Source organism: Leptonychotes weddellii, chromosome 9 (assembly GCF_054177405.1).
Source record: "Leptonychotes weddellii isolate Sample4059 chromosome 9, ASM5417740v2, whole genome shotgun sequence".
In the NCBI taxonomy this organism is placed as follows: Eukaryota; Metazoa; Chordata; class Mammalia; order Carnivora; family Phocidae; genus Leptonychotes; species Leptonychotes weddellii.
In genome coordinates, this window is record NC_138377.1 from 121104739 (window position 1) to 121120253 (window position 15515).

General features: G+C 44.7%; 1 protein-coding gene across 2 annotated transcripts in view; it reads left to right on the plus strand.

Annotated features, from left to right (window-relative positions):
• The first annotated feature begins 8167 nt into the window (after positions 1–8167).
• The window catches only part of LOC102731077 (Fanconi anemia group I protein-like), a 20092-nt gene continuing 12744 nt past the window's right edge, over positions 8168–15515 (plus strand). The window contains exons 1-2 of one of the 2 annotated variants that reach the window (XM_081831701.1): positions 8168–8278; positions 12168–12270. In XM_081831701.1, the coding sequence (XP_081687827.1) occupies positions 12187–12270 (84 nt within the window). In that variant the 5' untranslated portion in view covers positions 8168–8278; positions 12168–12186. Of the gene's footprint in view, positions 8279–8356; positions 8778–12167; positions 12271–15515 lie in introns of those variants that run through there. The other variant, XM_081831702.1, reaches the window with a different exon arrangement.

The following is a 15515-nucleotide window of genomic DNA, read 5'->3' on the forward strand; positions in this document are numbered from 1 at the left end:
AGTTCCTGCTCAGCCATGTGGAAGCTGGGCAGTGGGGGTGGGATCTGGGCCAGCCCCATTCCCTCCTCCTTGCTCACTCACTCTCTCTCTCTCATTGCAGGGGTTCTGAGAAAGCACATCGCAGGGTAAGACATGCAAGAGATGGAGGGAAATTTTAAATGTGATTGTGGACGCAGTGGTCTTGGTGGCAGATCCAGGCCTGTCACTCTCCCGCCGGGTGTGGTAGATGTCACCTCCGCAGTGAGTGGGGCGCCTTGGATAAGGCGGAGCGGGAAGAGGGCAAGACAGGCTGAGCCGCCTTCTAGGCAGTACGGTGGAGTGATAGGAGCCTGCTTTGGAATCGGGCTGCCCACTTTTAAATCCCAACTCCAGGGGCGCCTGGGTGGCTCAGTTGGTTAAGCGACTGCCTTCGGCTCAGGTCATAATCCTGGAGTCCCAGGATCGGGTCCCGCATCGGGCTCCCTGCTCGGCAGGGAGTCTGTTTCTCCCTCTGACCCTCCCCCCTCTCCTGTTCTCTCTCTCTCATTCTCTCTCTCAAATAAATAAATAAAATCTTTTAAAAAAAAATAAATAAATCCTAACTCCAGCACCTTCTAGCTATGAGAATTAACTTCACCACTCTGACTCAGTGTCCTCCTCTGAGAAGCTGGGATGATGGGAGGACAGCCTCGGGGCTTTAGTGAGGATGAAAGTGCTTAGCTCAGTGCCTGACACTTAGTAAGTGTAAATGCGCAGTGAATGCTGACAGTTACCCCAAATGTGCAATTAATATGCATCTGGGTGGAGGGACCCACATTATCCAACCCTCCGTAAGATAAGAAACCCCTCTGCTGCCGCCCCTCAGCAGGTGGCTTCCCAGTCTCCGCTTTGGTATTTCACTGCTGGGGGTGCGGTGGAGGGCGGGCGTGGGATGATTTCTCTAGAGTATTCTTTCTCTGGGATTCCAAGGGCAGGGAGCTCCCTGTTTTTACTACTGGATGATCCTCCTTGTTTTAAAACTCATCCTTGGTCTGACCGCCAAGCAGCCTTCTGTAATGTCACCCTCGGTCCTGATTTTGCCTCCCGGGGGTGTCTGGGACAGGTTCAAGATCCTGTGCACAGGACATTCTCCAGAATCCATCCCCAGAAATGCTTTTTGGTTCTCCCCCGAAATAGTTCTTGGTTTACAACCGATTCCTACTTGGGTAGATTTGGGATCCCTTCATCCTCTTATGCTCTCTCCAGACATCCTGGGGCTTATGAGAGTGTCACGGAGGGGCAGTCCCTCGGAGCAGCGCCTGACTCCCACTTGTCTCTCTAGACCCCTTCCTCTAGAGCAGACTGTAATGCCTGGGCTTGGATCTTGGGGTGCAGCTAAGTAACCTTAATCTCTTTTCTTCTGACAGCCCCTTTCCTGGGCTCCTTCTCAGGCTGCTGTCTGACTTTATTTCCTCCCAAGTCCTCCCCGGAGCTGGAGAACCCCTCATTTCTATCTTTCTGCTCCCTGAGGGTCTAGTCCTACACTGCCCACTAGCCAGCCGTAGGTTTTTAGCACATGAAATAGGATAATGGCACCAAAGAATTGTAACTTTAATGAACTTAAATTTAAATGGAAAGGTTGGTACTAGATCCAGTTATTGGAAAACTGTGAAGTATGTTTGGAATAACTTAGGTGTGTGCTTCCACTTTTTCAACTATAAATTCTGTGATCAAGTATTGAGAGTCCAACATGAGATATGCTATAAATATAAGATACCTACTGGATTTTGAAGACTAACCACAAAAAAGAGCATAAAATTTCTTTTTTTTAATTAAAGATTTGTATTTTTTTATTTTAGAGAGAGCACGCGTGCACGAGTGGGGGGAGGGGCAAAGGGAGAGGGAGACTCTCAAGCAAACCCCCTGCTGAGCACAGAGCCCAACAAGGGGCTTGATCTCAAGACCATCGTGAGATCATGACCTGAGCCGAAATCAAGAGTCAGATGCTTAACCGACTCAGCCACCTAGGCACCCCAGCATAAAATTTATTAAGGATTTTTACATGACTTAATATTCTGAAGTGGTAGTCCTTTGGAGTGTATCGGGTTGAAAATATATGAGTTAATTTCACTTGTTTCTTTCTCCTTTTTTTGATATGGTTATTAGAAAATTTAAAATTTTCGGGACGCCTGGGTGGCTCAGTTGGTTAAGCATCTGCCTTCGGCTCAGGTCATGATCCCAGGGTCCTGGGATTGAGCCCCGCATTGGGCTCCCTGCTCGGCGGGAATCCTGCTTCTCCCTCTCCCTCTGCCTGCAGCTCCCCCTGCTTGTTCTCTCTTTCTGTCTCTCTCAAATAAATAAATAAAATCTTTAAAAAAATTTTTTTTTAATTTTCTAATTTTAATGGCTCCCATTGTATTTCTAATGGACAGTGCTGGTCTAAACCTTACTATTCCTTGGAGTGTGGCCTGTAGACCAAGAGCATCAGCATCATCTGGGAGCTTGTTAGAAATGCAGAGTCTCAGGCTCTTCCCCAGAGAAGCTAACTCAGAATCTGCAGGTTAACAAGGACCACCCCCCCAGTGATTCCTATGCACAGAGAAGTTTGAAAAGCACTGCCCTAGAGTATCTGGCCCTCTCCCCCTCCTGCCTGTGCCCAGCTCACTACGTTGCCTGACCTCTCATGCCCCATCAGCTCTGAGGATTGGTGGGGAAGTAGATTGAGGATTATCCTTACCACCATCCCCTTCCTCTTTGGGGCTGGCCAATGGTGAGGTGGGGGTGTGCAGGAAGCGGAGAAAGGAGGATGGGGGGATCCTAACCTAATTCCAGGCCACGATTGCTCTCATGAGTGTGCTGGACACCTGTAAAATGGTGTTACGGACTGAATTGTGTTCTCCCAAATTTATGTATAGGAATTACTATCCCCTCTCAGAAAGTGACTGTATTTGGAGATAAGGCCTTTAAAGGGTAAGGTAAAATGAGGTCATGGGATAGGCCCTAATCTGACTGGTGTCCTTATATGAAGAGGAAATTTGGACACAGACAGTTACAGAGGGAAGACGATGTGAAGACAGAGGGAGAAGACAGCTACCTACACGCCAAGGAGAGAGGCCTGGGGAGAAACCAGTCCTGCCGATGCCTTGATCTTGGATGCCTAACCTCCAGAACTGTGAGAAAATACATTTCTGTTGTGTAAGTCACTCAGTCTGTAGTACTCTGATACGGCAGCTTTAGCAAACTAACATAGATGTGATTCAGGACTTGTCCCCCGGTGCTTCCAAGAGCATGAGCTTCATGGGAGATAAGGGAGGGTGGGTGAGAGCTCTGGAGGAAGGAAGGACAGAAGGCCCAGCATAGTCTCAGTCAAAGCCAGCTGATAGAGTGCCTCACGAGGAACACTCCTGTGCACCGAGAACACTTGCGGGTTAAAGACCCAAACAAGGGCGCCTGGGTGGCTCAGTCGTTAAGCGTCTGCCTTTGGCTCAGGTCATGATCCCAGGGTCCTGGGATCGAGTCCCACATGGGGCTCCCTGCTCGGCAAGAGGCCTGCTTCTCCCTCTCCCATTCCCCCTGCTTGTGTTGCTGCTCTCACTATCTCTCTCTCTGTCAAATACATAAATAAAATCTTTAAAAAAATAAAAATAAAAAGACCCAAACAAGAGCTTTTCAGGATGCTAGCAGGCCATGAGGCCCTTTTTAGGGAGCAGAGCTTCCTGTAACATTATTTTCTGCTCACGGTCCTGCCTCTGCCCTCCCCCCTCCCCCCCCCGCCCCCAAGAGGCACGTTCATGTCTAGCTCCTGTGCTAGAACAATAGTTCCCTTGTGTGAGGGGGGACGCTGCCCTCATTGGCCCAGACACCTGTGCTGGCCATGTTGGCAGACAACCGCAGGCTCCCTGGCTCTCTCTCCCAGGCTGGAGGCAGGCAGGGAGGGGGCTCGGATTGGCTGTGCCCCCATTCTGTACTGTGATAGGTGCCTTACCTGTGGTCCTTCTAGATGTGAGGTAGAGAGGATCTTCCCCTTTTTTACAGAATAGGGAGCTGAGAGTCAGAGAGATGGGAGGCCCTGCCCAAAGCCGCACAGTCGGTGGGGAGTGGGGTCCTGGTCATTCTAAAGCCCTTTTACCGTGCAACACGCAGGCTGTGCTCCCTCCTCCAGAAGTGACTGCTCAGGAAAGTCACACCTGCCCCCTGGCTTCTGGGGAAGGTGACATCACCTCACTTTCCTGAGGGCAAGAATCTGGTCACCACCATTCCCTTTTGGCCGGTAATAATTGTCCTGGGCTCAACCCCTCCTTCGGAAAATGGGAAAACCCAGGTCGGGGGACATTCTGCACCTTCCTTACAGTTACACGGTGGGAATGAGGGTGCCTTGACCAGCATGGGCTGCCCCACAGAGCTAAAAAGCTGCAGGTCTCCCGGAGCCATGCTCATTCCCCAAAGAAGGGTCTGCCTGTGGTCGTGGGGAAGTGCGCAGTGCCAGGGGTGAAAGCAATGAGGATAAATAAAATCTATCGGTATGCTTGTTCAAAGGTTATTTTTGGTGAGGTAAGGTTTAACAATATGAGGAAAAACAAACAGGGTGTATTTCCAAAAAAACCAGGGACATTCTCATAATGAACCACGGTATAATGACCAAAATCACAAAATGAATATTGATATAATACAGTTGGATAATCTACAAACCTTTATTTAAATTCCAGTTAGTTAGCATACAGTGTACTGGGATAATCTACAAGCCTTAATCAAACGTCACCAATTGCGAGAGGCCAGTTTTTAAGGATTACTCCCTCCCCAGTCCCCCGTCCTGTCTTTCAGGCCTCTGAGAAAAAAGAGACCAGTAGGGGAAGGGAGCTAACATTTTTATTTGTTGTGGTTGTTCTGAACTTTTTTTTGTTTTGTTTTGTTTTTTAAAGCTTATTCATTTATTTGAGAGAGAGGAGGGGCAGAGAGAAAGGCAGAGAGAGTCCCAAGCAGATTCCCCCCTCCGAGCTTGGAGCCCGTTGCGGGGCTCGATCTCATGACCCCGAGATCAGGACCTGAGCCAAAACCAAGAGTCAGACACTCAACAAGTTGTACCGCCCCTGGTGCCCTGTTTTGGACTTTTAATCTTCAAATGATTTCAAATTCACAAAAAGCTTTAAAAGTAGTAATATATTTTTAAGTCAAAATCTTGGGTTTGAACTGTTAACATTTCATTGAGATAATTTAAAACTGTATTTTTCTAAGGGTGAGTTCATAATTCTGTACCCATTTAATAAATATTTATGAAGTCACTCTGTGTGTCAGTTTTCTAGACCCTGGGGATACACATAGTAAGCTGTTAAACCTCTACCTCAAATCCTACCAGGTTGGAATTTCTTCAGGGTAGGCTCAGCTGGTTCTCCTTAACAATCCTATGAGCTGCCCAGATAGTATTGTCCTTTTTTTTTTTTTTGGCTAATTATCTTCACCATTTTCAAATGTACACTTTAGTAGTGTGAAGTATTCATATTATTGTGAAACAGATCTCCAGAACTTTTTCATCTTGCAAAACTGAAACTTCGTATCTATTAAGCAATAATTCCCTATTTCTCCCTCCTCCCCAGACCCTGGTCAAGCATCATCCTACTTTGTGTTTCTATGAATTTCACTCCTTTTGATACCTCTTATGAGTGGAATCATACAGTACTTGTCTTTTTGTGATGGGCTGATTTCACTTAGCATAATGTCCTTTGGGTTCATCCACGTTGTAGTAAGTGACAGATAGCATTTCTTCCTTTTTAAGGCTGAAGATTATTCCTTTGTCTGGATATATCACATTCTGTTTATCCATTCAATGTCCATGAAGACTTGGGTTGTTTCTACCTTTTAGCTTCTGTGAACAATGCTGCTGTGAACACGGGTATACAAACATGTGTTTGAGACCCTGAGTCCAATTCTTCCATATTTAGACCCAAATGTGGGACTGCTGGAGGGAACTAACAGTATGAAGGGTTTCTAAGTGCTAGGCTTTTGATACGTGCTACCTTGATTATTCTCTTAATCAAGTCGCCCTTTAACCCAGGCAACTAGAGCTCTTGGTCTGGGTGGCTGCCTTATTAGCCCCCTTCCTAGATGATGAGATCAAGAATCCTAGAGAGTGTAACCACCAAAGCCCACATGCCTTCCTTCAGACCACGCTCTGAGTACCTTCCAAAACATCGCCAAAGTCGCTTCCTTGGCCTATACAGACCCCTTCCTCGGTCCACCCTCTCCAGGGTAGGCGGGCTGGTGTGCACAACTGTAGACCCAAAGGGGAGCCAACAGCAGCTCTAGGGAGGAGGCATGGGGTAGATCTTCATGCAAACATATGAAGCCCCTCACACTGCAAGACCCAGTATCCTGAATGAAAGGGGGCCTCCATTTGTCCTTTTTCTCTGGACTCTTGCAAATATCAGTAGTTATAATGTTACCACACAAATGAGAACTACTGACAAGGTCTGAAGAACATTTAGTTCCACTATTGTAAACCTGGTTTTAATTGGCTGTTTCTTCTAAAGTCAGTGTTATCACCAGCTGCCCAGTGTAGGAATTTAGTTGGTTGAAGCAGATGAATATGATTTGTTGCTTAGTAGGGAAGCCTGCACCAGGGTGGAAAACACTGTTATTCACTTGAGTCCAGTCTTTTCCTTTGCATGTGTAACAAGAGGGAGAAAAGACACTGAACTGTCAATGCCACTGGGTAGACACTCACACAGGCAGTTCAGTAAGTGCAGCTGGGATGCACAACTGGAGGCTCAAAAAGGCAAATGAGCCTGCTGGATGACACAACCACATACATTTGTGGCTGTATGGCTCAGTCCCATAGGCAGCCGAGAAGGGAGGCTTTGTGGGGAGAAGATGAGGTAAAGTCATCTGTATCCTTGGCAAGCTAAAGGATTCCTTTCAGGAATCATCTTCCAACTCAGCTGCTGTGTTTTAGCCATATATTACAGCTCAGTATTGGGCCAGAAACGTGATAGAAGTAAAAGTTGCTTAAGAAGGGTCATAAGCAAGAAGCAGGCCTGGACAGCTGAGAGGCATCCTTCTCTTCCAGGGGTTGTTTCTTCTTCTTCTTCTTTTTTTTTTCAGGGGTTGTTTCTTCCAGTACTGGCCAAGTAGACCCATCCCAACCCTGGAGACGGGGGCGGGGGGGGGGGGTAGTGGTGTCAGGCTCCACACTGAATACCTCTGATCTTAGCATTCCTTCACATGCCATTTGGCAAGTCCAAATCTGAAGGCATCCTCATCACCCTGTCCCCAAACCTGCAGCTTTCCCTGTGCTCCCTGTGTCAGTTCCCTGGCATTATCAACCCACCCCCACCTATCACTCAAGCCTGAATATTCCTCAGCTCCTCCCACATCTCCCCCAAGCCGGTGCACTCTACTCCCTAACCTTTTTCACATGCAGTCAACTCCCTTCTGCCTGTCCCCACTGCAACTACCTATTTCCAGGGCAATTTACCTAAAGGGTCCTGCCTTCAGTCCTCCCCACCCCCATCATCTCTTTTTAAGTCTCTGCAGCACTCACCTACCAGAGAGATTTTTCTACCACGTGAATATAGTCACGTCCTTCCACTTCTGCTGTTTTTCCACACTACCCCTGATGTGAAAAGGACTTCCAAGCCCCTGCTTTCTCACCCCCACCCCAAGCACCTTCACCTCCCGAACTAGTCAGGGGCTTGCTTGCTTGTTGCTCTCAGGCCCTTTGCCCAAGCTGCTCCATCAACCTAAAATAGATTCTAGATCTGCCCCTCCATTGCTCTTTGCTCTACTGTCGGTTGTTCAGTTAATAAATATTTACTGAGCATTTACTGCTTTGCCAGACTATGCGCTAAATGCTAAGGTTTTGCAGGGGTAAGAACAAAAAGCCGCCTGGCCACTTGGGCTTACGTCTTGGGGGTTACTGGTACCTCCCCTAACGCAAGGAGTGGGACACCTTCATCTGCCTTCCAGGTGCTTCCAATGCAAAGACCTGTAGGTCCCTTGATTCGGCCCATCTCGTGCTCACTCTTTCCCTAACAGTAACCAAGAGGTGTTAACGGGTGAACACCACGCTCCAGGTACGTTCAGGCCACACTGCGCATGCTCTCTGCGGTCCTGAATGCGAGTTCGCCTGCTGCGCCTCCCCGCGACTGGGAGTGGGAACGTCCGAGGACTCCCGACCCCTTCTGCCTTAATGGTACATCCCACGCGCGTGCGCCCGGGCAGCGGAACTGAGCCGCGGGGGGCGGGGCCTGTAGTGTCCCGTGACGGAAGTGCGGCGGCGTGCGGTTGAGCGGGCTTTTTGGAAGTTGGTTGCGGCGGTGAGGCCGAGGTAACTGTGCGGCGGGGGCGGGGACGGAGGGGGGCTTCGCTCGCTGCCCGGGCGTAGGGACTCAGCGCTTTAGGGAGGGAGTGGGTCTGTGAGGACTGGAGGACTGCTGTTGCGAGCTGGCGCTCTGGTGTTTTCTCTGGCCTGTCTCCCGCCGCGTCCCTCGGTTTCCGCGGCTCCCTCCTCCCGGGCGGGCCACCCTCTCCGCCCTCCTGTTCCTGCGTCTGAGACATCTCACCCCGTTTCACCTCTGTGGCCCGGTCACGGCCCGCATCGCCAGCCGCTTCGCTTCCAAGTTTGTGTTTACGTGTTGCTCTCGGGGGAGCCCCGGCCCGAAAACCCGCGCGTTTCCCGTCCCTGAGCCGCGCTGGTCTCTGGACGAGAGGTGCTGCGCGCTTCGCAGTCGCCTGGTAGTTCATCTTTGGTTTTCGGCCGAATTTAGCAAATGCACGCGCTGAGATAGATTTCAGCGTGTTCTCCCTCTGGCTGCAAGTCTCTCTCGGTCAGTATGCCCTTTCTGCATTTTCTCGGCCCTCCCCAGCCCCCCCACCCCGCCTAGGCCCTGACGGGGGCGGGGGTAGTAATTAAGAACATGGGATCTTGGGGTCTGGAGCTGAACAGGACTGGGTTTCATTTCTGCCTCTCCTGCTACTGGCCTTCTAACCCTTGGGACAATTACGTAATCTCTCCAAATCCCGAAAGCTCTTCATCTAAATTGGAACTAATAACACCTACTTCATAGGGTTGGTATGAGGATCAAATTAGTGAATGTAAAGGGCTGGGGCCCAGGGCCTAGGGAGTTCAGTAATTCATTTGTTCAGCCAATATTTATTGGGCACCTATTACAAGGGAGGTCCTGGGGACGCCTGGGTGGCTCAGTCGGTTGGGAGTCTGCCTTCCGCTGGGGTCATGATCCCAGGGTCGTGGGAGGGAGTCCCAAGTGGGGCTCCTTGTTCGGCGGGGAGTCTGCTTCTCCCTCTGCCTGCCATTACCCCTGCTTGTGTGCTCTCTCTCTCTGACAAAATCTTAAAAACAAAAAAACAAGGGAGGTACTGTGATTAAGTACCGGAGGTTCGGTGGTAAACAAGACCAGACATGCCGCCCCCTCCCCCCACCATGGAGTTTATAGTCAAGTGGGAGATACAGTCCTAATCTAGTAATTACAAATGTCATGTTAAAGGTGTAGTGAGAGGGACGCCTGGGTGGCTCAGTCGTTAAGCGTCTGCCTTCGGCTCAGGTCATGATTCCAGGTCCTGGGATCGAGCCCCGCATCGGGCTTCCTGCTCCGCGGGAAGCCTACTTCTCCCTCTCCCACTCCCCCTGCTTGTGTTCCCTCTCTCGCTGTGTCTCTCTCTCTGTCAAATAAATAAATAAAATCTTTAAAAAAAAAAAAAGTGTAGTGAGGGTAAGAGAAATTACTGTTGCCTTGAAAAGATATAATAGGGGAGTATTTAGGGGCGCCTGGGTGGCTAAGTCAGTTTCTGCTCACGTCCTGATCTCCGGATCCTGGGTAGGGCTGAGTGGGAAGTCATCTTGAGATTCTCTCTCCCTCTCCCCCTGCTCGCTCCCTCTCTTTCTCTCTAAATAAATAATTCTTTAAAAAAAAAAAAAAATAGGGGAACGTTTAACCTAGACTGAGCTTCTGGGGAAGTGTAGATTGAGCTGAGATCTGAAGGATTTGTAGGAATTAAAAGACTGGCGGGCAGGGGATGAAAGGAGGGGTATGTATAGAAGTTTCAGACTGAAGGTTAAGTGTAAGGGCCTGTGGCAGGAGAACTTGGGGGTTCGAAGGACTAAAAGCAAGGAGTATATAGTGATGAAGGGGAGTTAGGTGCTGGCCAGACCCTGCAGGACCTTTTAAACTGACTTCTGGATATTGGACTGATAGAGCAGTAGAAAGGCTCCGAAGAGTTTTAAGGTGAGGATGGAGGTGGAAGGAGTGTAAGCCACATAATCTGGTTTCTGTTTCAAAAACGATTACTTTAGTTGCTGTGTGGGGGCCAAGTTAAAAGCTTTTGTAGTAGTTCAGGTGAGAGATGGTGGTGGCTGTGGAGTGATATGGCAGTAGTGGAGCTGAGAAGTAGACAGATTTGAGAGATGTTTAGGGGCTGACATTGCCAGGACTTGTCAGTGGATGTGAAGGATGAAGGTGAAATTGTGAAGAATGTTCTCCAGGAAAGAAAAAAAAGGATGTCCAGGCGTCTGGTTTCAGTAGCTGCGTGGAGGATGGTACATTTTATGGGGATGGGAAACAAGAAGAAATACAGGAGGGGAACAGGTCTTCGCACCAGTCTGCATTTCCCCCTTCCCATTATATTCCCATAGCTGCGCACTAACTCCTGCCTCCCAATAGGCTTCCATTTCATCTCTTCCTTTCCACGCCCCAGAGTCACCACCCTAATACAGGCCTTTGTGTCTATCGCTAAAATAGCCCTCCATAACTTCTTAGTCTCTCCTCTTTGTCCTTACTCTCTCCCCACTTTAATCTATGTGTTGATGCCAGATTGTTTGCTTAAACACTTGTTCAGTCTGAAACAGGCAGAATCTGAATCAGGCAGATTTTCTTTTGCGCCAAAAATTTTGGTTGTTATCATTTACAGAATAAAATCTAAATCCTTTAATCTGTCATTTAAGATCTTGCACAATTTAGGGGCACCAGGCTGGCTCAGTTGGTATAGCATGTGACTCTTGATCTTGGGGTTGTGAGTTCGAGCCCCATGTTGGGTGTATAGAATACTTAAAAATAAAATCTTGAAGAAAAAAAAAAGATCTTTTACAGTTTATTCTCAGCCTGTCTTTCTAGCCTTTGTACTCATTGCTCCCCTACTTGGACTTCGTACCTCTGTCCCTCATTTTCCCTAAATAGGTTTTTCAGATTCTCCTATGAAGAAGTCCTTTGTTCTTGACATTCTCCTTCTCAGTAGTGTATCAAGTATACCATCTGGTTATCTTGACTATCTAAATTTAATTTCTAAGTTCCAGTTCAAGCTCTCTGCTGGGAAGCCTTCTTGACCTCTAGTCACACATTTATGTCATTAGTCTTGTTAACTTCTCATTTGTTTTTATACCATTTATTTTTTTTTAATTTATTTTTTTAGAGAGAGCAAGAGAGTGTGCACAAGCGAGGGGAGGGGCAGAGGGAGAAGCAGACTCCCCTCTGAGCAGGGAGCCTGATGCAGGACTTGATCTTAGGACCCTGAGATCATGACCTGAGCCAAAGGCAGACTCTTAACCAGCTGAGCCACCCAGGCACCCTGTTTTTATACCATTTAATTGGCACTTTGCATTTACAGTGTTGTTGATTTATTCATTTATCAAATACTACTTAAGCTTATAATACATATTCTTGTGTATATGTTTATAATTATTTGATATACTGTTACGTGGCAGCTTTGTTCTAGGCAGTGTGCTAGGTAGATGCTAAAACAATATAAAAATGTGGGCAAAAATTATGAGACTACTTGATTAGAATACAAGTTTCTAATATGGAAATTCCAGGGAATTCTCCAGATTATTTTGGCTTGGATAAGAATCACCTACTCATACTAGGGATGCCTGGGTGGCTCAGTCGTTAAGCGTCTGCCTTTGGCTCAGGTCATGATCCCAGGGTCCTGGGATCGAGTCCCACATCGGGCTCCTTGCTCAGTGAGGAGCCTGCTTCTCCCTCTCCCTCTGCTGCTCCCCCTGCTTGTGCTCCCTCTCTCTCTCTGACAAATAAATAAATAAAAATCTTTAAAATAAAAAAAAAAATCACCTACTCATACTAATGAGTACCCACTGTTACATGGTCTATAATATGTATGAAATAGTTAACAGGAAAGAAAATAATCATTTAGAGAAAATAATTGTTTACTTCTGGAAGTTTCATCCAGCTCTGATACTTTCCCTACAGTTCCCTGATATGTGCAACAATGGACCAGAAAATAATATCTCTAGCATCAGAAAAAACAGCAGATAGACTGCAGGAATTTCTTCAGACCCTGAAAGAAGATTATGTAAGTATTAGGAAGCATGTTCTCCTAAAACCAAATGTCAAGCATGATGACAAATTCAAAGGACATGTTAGAAAAATTATTCTGCCACTTCATCTACCTCCACTCTCCTTAGGAGACAATGATTTATTTGATAACAACTCAGATGTAAAGAAATGAGGAAGAGAAATAGACAACATTTGTCTACAACTATATAACATTTAAACATTTATGCAACTGTATGTATATAAACAAATTAGTGTACTTTCAAGGTTCTTAGAACAATCCTATTTGAAGAGAATATCCAGACTATAGTTACATGTGAGACATTTTGCTTATTGATATTCCTTTATTAATATTTTCCTTTAAAGAAGATTATAAGCAGTAAAATATTTTTAAGTTATTATTTGAATCTTCTTACTCTCCTGATATACTTCCCTTTTTCCATAATAAGTGATCTCAGCTTATTCAGATTCCTGCATGGAAAGGAATCCCTGCTTAACATTAACTCTAAACATTAACATATATGTCTGAACAAGTTAAGACTTTGAGTGTCATGTTTTTAAAGGAATTTTTGCATGCTTGTGTTGTGATCATTGAAGCTAGGTATAATCTAGCTTGTAATCTCTGTTAATATGTGACACTACTGGGAATTGATGCAGGGATGGGCTCAGGCTCTGGTTTTGGTTGGTTGGGTTTTTTTTGTTTTTTTTTTGTTGTTGTTGTTACACAGGATTGCTTTTGTAGCACCTTTTTGAGAATCCATTGCATGAGTTTCAACTTGGATCATTCTATAGACATTTAAGATTCGGTTAAAACTAGTTTTTAATTAATGTATTGATTTAGAATTTGTGTTTTATATGCTTCCAAAAGGAGTTTGAAGAGGCTTTAACATTTTAAGTAAAACTAAGAATTAGAACAAAATTCATGATATAAATAGATGCTGTGAATTACTTCTCTGATTCTTACTTATCCCTAGGAAGGATCCCTCTCTCTTGGTTTTTGTAAAGATGAAATGAGTTAATGCACGTAAACCATCTAATATCTAACAGATACTGAGTAAATGGTAGCAAAGTTCCTTCACCAATATGGACACAGTCTTCTGAACATTTCTGTTAACATTTCCATTTTAAGTTTTATACCTTAAATTGAACACAGGACTTCACATGTTTTCTACCACTAGAGTAGAATGGACTAATGTTTCTCTTATTTTTCCATTAACGCAGAATCAACTTGTTGGCCACAATATCATACTGTTGTCTCATTGCTCTTACAAGCAACCAAAAACCCCAACTCATTTTTGCACATGTTGATATTAGGCTAGTTCCTTCATCTCTGAATTTCTATAGTTAGTTTTTAGAACCCACATACAAAATTTTACCTTTATATCTGTTAATTATCTTTTTAAATTAATTTCATTTTACTCCATCAAGATCTTTTTGTATCTTGATTCTGTTGACCAGTGTATTAGTCATTTTTTTATATCTTCTACAAATTTGTTAAGTATTCCAGCAATATATACTTCACTTTAATAAAATGTCCAAAGAAGATGTGCTTAAAATAAAAAAGTATAAAACACATAAAGAAGTCCATGGCAAGACAGACTGACGTATCCAGCAATAGGAAAATTCACATTCGAAGATTTAGAGAGACTAGAGGAATCTAAAAGGGACTTTATATTTCACACAAATACTTAATGTGATTTTTAACATATTCAAATATATCAATGAAGAAGTAGAATCCATAAAATAAGAAGGGATAGATTTGGGAGACAATCAGAAAACTTCTAGAAATGAAAACCTTGATAGTTAACAGTAGACTAAACACTGCTAAAGAGGAAATCAGTGAAAGTGGAATACAGACCTTGGGATACCTAAACAAAGCAAAGATTGTAAAGAGATGGTAAATATGAAGAGTACTTAAAGTATGTGGGAACACTTTACTAAGAGAATATATCTTCAGGGTGCCTGGCTAGCTCAGTCAGTAGAGCATGCAACTCTTGATCTTGGGATTGTGAGTTTGGCCCCCACATTGAGTGTAGAGCTTGCTTAAAAAAAATAGATCTTTAAAGAAATATATATATATATATCTTCTTAAACATGTAAAATGTTCACAAAAAATGATCATTGTGTCATATACTAGAGCACAAAGAAAACATTGATAGGTCCCATAAGGTAGAAATACATAAACCACCCTCTTTGATCACAACTCAGTAAAAACTAGAAATGAGAAATAAAAAGTAAAAAAGTGTTTTGTTTTGTTTTGTTTGAGAGAGAGAGGAGGGGCAGAGGGAGAGAGAGAAAGAATCTTAGGTAGACTCCCCACTGAGCATGGAGCCTGATGCAGGGCTTGATCCCCAATCCTGAGATCATGACCTGAGCCAAAATCAAGAGCTGGCACTTAACTGAGCCACCCAGGTACCCCAAAAAGGTTTTCTACCTTGAAATAAAATACCTTCTAAAAAACTTTTTGATAAAAAGGAATATACCAACAGAAATTACAGGACTTCTAAAAAATAATGAGAACACTACACATCAGTCTGTGGAATACTTTTAAAAATCACCTAAGTCAATTAAGAAGAAATAAAATAAATGAATTAAATTATTGAAAGAGCAGTAAACAAAAGAAAGACACAAAGAAGAAACTACTAAAATGAAAGTGGAAACTAATCAAGTAGAGAACAGAAAACCAGTAGATCAAATTAATACATCAAAATCCTGATTCTTTGAAAAAAATAGACAAAACCATTATCTAATCAAGAAAGTAATGTGCTAAACACAAATGTACAAAATAAGAAATGAGAAGGGGGAAATAACCTTTTTCTAAAAGATTTTTATTTGAGAGCATGAGCAGGGGGAGAGGGACAAACAGACTCCTGGAGCCCAAGTCGGGGCTTGATCCCAGGACCCCAAGATCATGACCTGAGCTAAAGTCAGATGCTTAACTGATCGAGCCAACCAGGCGCCCCGGAAATAACTATTAATAAAGAGAAAATGTCAAAAATACTAAGAGACTACTTTGTACACATTTATGCAAATAAATTTGAAAATCTAGAGGAAATGGGTAATTAAGAACACAGAGGTTAATAAAATTGACCCAATTTGAGCTGGAAAGCTTAACCAGACCAATTTATATAGAAGAAAAAGAGTTAAGCAGTTAATTCACAAGAAACACCAGGCTCAGATAATTTCGTAGGAGACTTCTACCAAACTCTTAGAAATCAGAGATTAGAGATAGACAGTCTCAATGCTACAGAATTTTTTTTTTTT